General features: G+C 33.3%; 1 protein-coding gene across 1 annotated transcript; it reads right to left on the reverse strand.

Moving 5' to 3' along the window:
- Window positions 1–375: 375 nt before the first annotated feature.
- Window positions 376–1,418, reverse strand: LOC127527103 (trace amine-associated receptor 13c-like). Its single transcript, XM_051924738.1, has one exon. It carries the CDS (start codon window positions 1,381–1,383, stop codon window positions 376–378), a length of 1,008 nt encoding a protein of 335 aa, XP_051780698.1. The 5' UTR covers window positions 1,384–1,418.
- Window positions 1,419–2,737: the final 1,319 nt, after the last annotated feature.

Raw genomic sequence — 2,737 nt, forward strand, 5'->3', positions numbered from 1 at the left:
TGCATATGGGAATACACAAGGAAACAAATGTCTTAATCAAACAAGGAGATTAGACAAAGATTTTGTAACACTTTACAAATTATTAAAATAAACCTAGTTCAATTTTATAAATGAAAATTTTCAGTATAATATCTTCCCTATAGCAAAGCTAAACAAAATGATCAATCTGAATTTAAATTGTTACATAGTTTTCTACCTGGATGAACAGCAAATTCTTGACATAATCAATAAAACTGTATTTCCAATTATTATAGAGAAAGGATATTTAAAGTTTAGAGTAAGGCTATGATAAGCTCTCTCAGAGCATTCATACACGTTCTTGAAAAAAAATGTTTAACAACTTAAAACCTATAAAACAGACATAAATAAAAAACATTAAAAATGTTGGGGGAAAAGGTTCATTAAAGAAGAATCTGTTTTAAATATGTTGCATGTGGCAATAATTTTTAGTGCTTTACGAAACCAAGGATAAAATAATCCATATATTATTGGGTTAAAGGCAAAATTGAATAAATAGAAATATTGCAATGCACTTCTTACAAAAGTTGATATACCTGTATATCCCTCTATAAACTGACAAAGATATAAAGGAGAAACACATACAATAAAGGTAGAGACTAAAACACCTATTGTGACAGTAGCCTTATGCTGGTTTTGAACACTTTTAACCTGTTTTTTTCCCAAAGTTTTGCCTGCATGCTTTGCTAATCTAATTGCTCTAGCATGCTCTGCTGCAACAAAAAAAATCTTTGAATATGCAGCTATGATAACAGTCAATGGAAGAATGTATGCCAATATAAGATCCACAGTTTGAATTGTGTAATAAACATTAATGGCACATGTTCCTTGACAGTGGTGATCTGCACTATATAAAGTTTCAAAAGTATAATGGCATATAAAAATAGTATATAGAATAGGATATAACCAACTTATTGCAGCAAACAGCCAGGCTCTTCTAGTTGTCATTTTTGTCATATATATCAATGGATAGCAAACAGCAAAGTAACGATCAATAGCAAGAAATATAAGATGAGTAACAGAAGTTGATGTCAGAGCAGTATGATAAAATACTAAAGCCATGCATACAATTTCATGTAGGTACCAACATTCATCCACAGCTTTTACCATCATAACTGGCATGTCACAAAGTCCAATAAGAAAATCAGTAACTGCAAGTGAGAGCGTCAGCACATTTGTTGGTGTGTAAAGATTTTTGAAGTGAGAAATAGAAATGATCACAATTAGGTTTCCAAATGTTGCAAGAAGGATTCCAGTTATGAAAATTATATAAAGAAGTACAGTGGTAGCAGTAGAGCTGTGCTGTCTGAAGCATGTTATATTTTCTTGGGAGCAAAGATATCGTTGAGCTTCTTTTAAACCCATTTAAAAGCAAATGCAGCAATTGCTGCTTCTTTATTTTTAAGAACATACAGCACTGCTGCGTGCACTTGTTCAATGAAGTGTTTATTCACAGGAGCACATGAAAAACAAAAAACAACTTCCCTTAAGAGATATACACGTTAGGGAAATATATACACCTTTAATGTGGACCTAATGGAATTATTTTACTGCAAATGACGAAATGTTTGTGCCACTAAAATGGTCTATAGAGAAGAATAAAAAAAGTCTTCCTTATACAATTATGTACAGAAATATACACTTTTCCTTTTCCGGACTGGACAAAACCCCTCAGTCACCCTTACTGCTTTAACTTGTGATTGGAAAGGTCCATGTAAGGTGTTGTCATTCATCATGCAGTGCTATAAGTGTTGTGTTCCAACAGGAACAATGTGGATTTTCACTGCCTTTTCAGTATGATTCAGGTTACTGTGGAGACTTAGAGAAATTAAACTTTTTGCCTCTATATTTTTGTATTTTGTGCACACTTTGAAAGTATTTTATATACCTTTATCCATTTTTGTCTGGTTTATAGCAACCCTCTCTTGTTTCAACAAACATTAACAAACTCCAAGCCATTTCCTATGTCTGATCAAACACAATGTCCATGTTTTACAACTGTTTGATCAACGTTACCAACTTCCATCAGATCTTTCCATTAACTTACAAAGATGTCAAAGTATGGTTCCCAAACACCTCTCTGCAATACTTACCCCACATCAACCCTTTCTGTAATTCTTTCTGTCCTAAATGAGTTTTGTGGTTCCTACTCAAGGGAACTTTTTATCTGGGTGTATTTATGAGACTCTGTCATTTTTAGGCCAAGGATAGTGTGCAATGATAGGTAAGGCACTATACTTTGAACTTCAAAGTGTCTGGTTCACTCTCCACCTCTAAGTAAGTATATGACCCTGATATTGGTACAACAGTGCTACACCACTGTACTTGTGAAGTGCCTTTCATTCTTTATAGATTATACAAAATAATCAGCTGGTAATATTATACCCCTGTGATATATTGGTTGGAATGGCATTTACTCTGAAATGGGCCAATAGTGTTTTTTTAAGCAAGTACCAATGATCAACTTGTGAGTACTATAGCATAAAGTCCCAATAAACTGTAGGAAAAAGCCCCCAGAAGAAGAAGGATCCATTAACCTTTGGCTTGTACATATAAAGAACAGATGAAGATTCTTTTCAAATAAAAATATTTATCACACAAAAAATTCTGTTCTTGACAAAAAGCTGACAAAAAGCCTGAAAGGCAATAGCAAAGCAAACAAGTTTCAAAGACAAATTCAGCAAGAATGGTCAAAAAATGGGGCCTAATGTCACAAATC

The sequence above is a fragment of the Erpetoichthys calabaricus genome, chromosome 3, assembly GCF_900747795.2.
Source record: "Erpetoichthys calabaricus chromosome 3, fErpCal1.3, whole genome shotgun sequence".
In the NCBI taxonomy this organism is placed as follows: domain Eukaryota; kingdom Metazoa; phylum Chordata; class Cladistia; order Polypteriformes; family Polypteridae; genus Erpetoichthys; species Erpetoichthys calabaricus.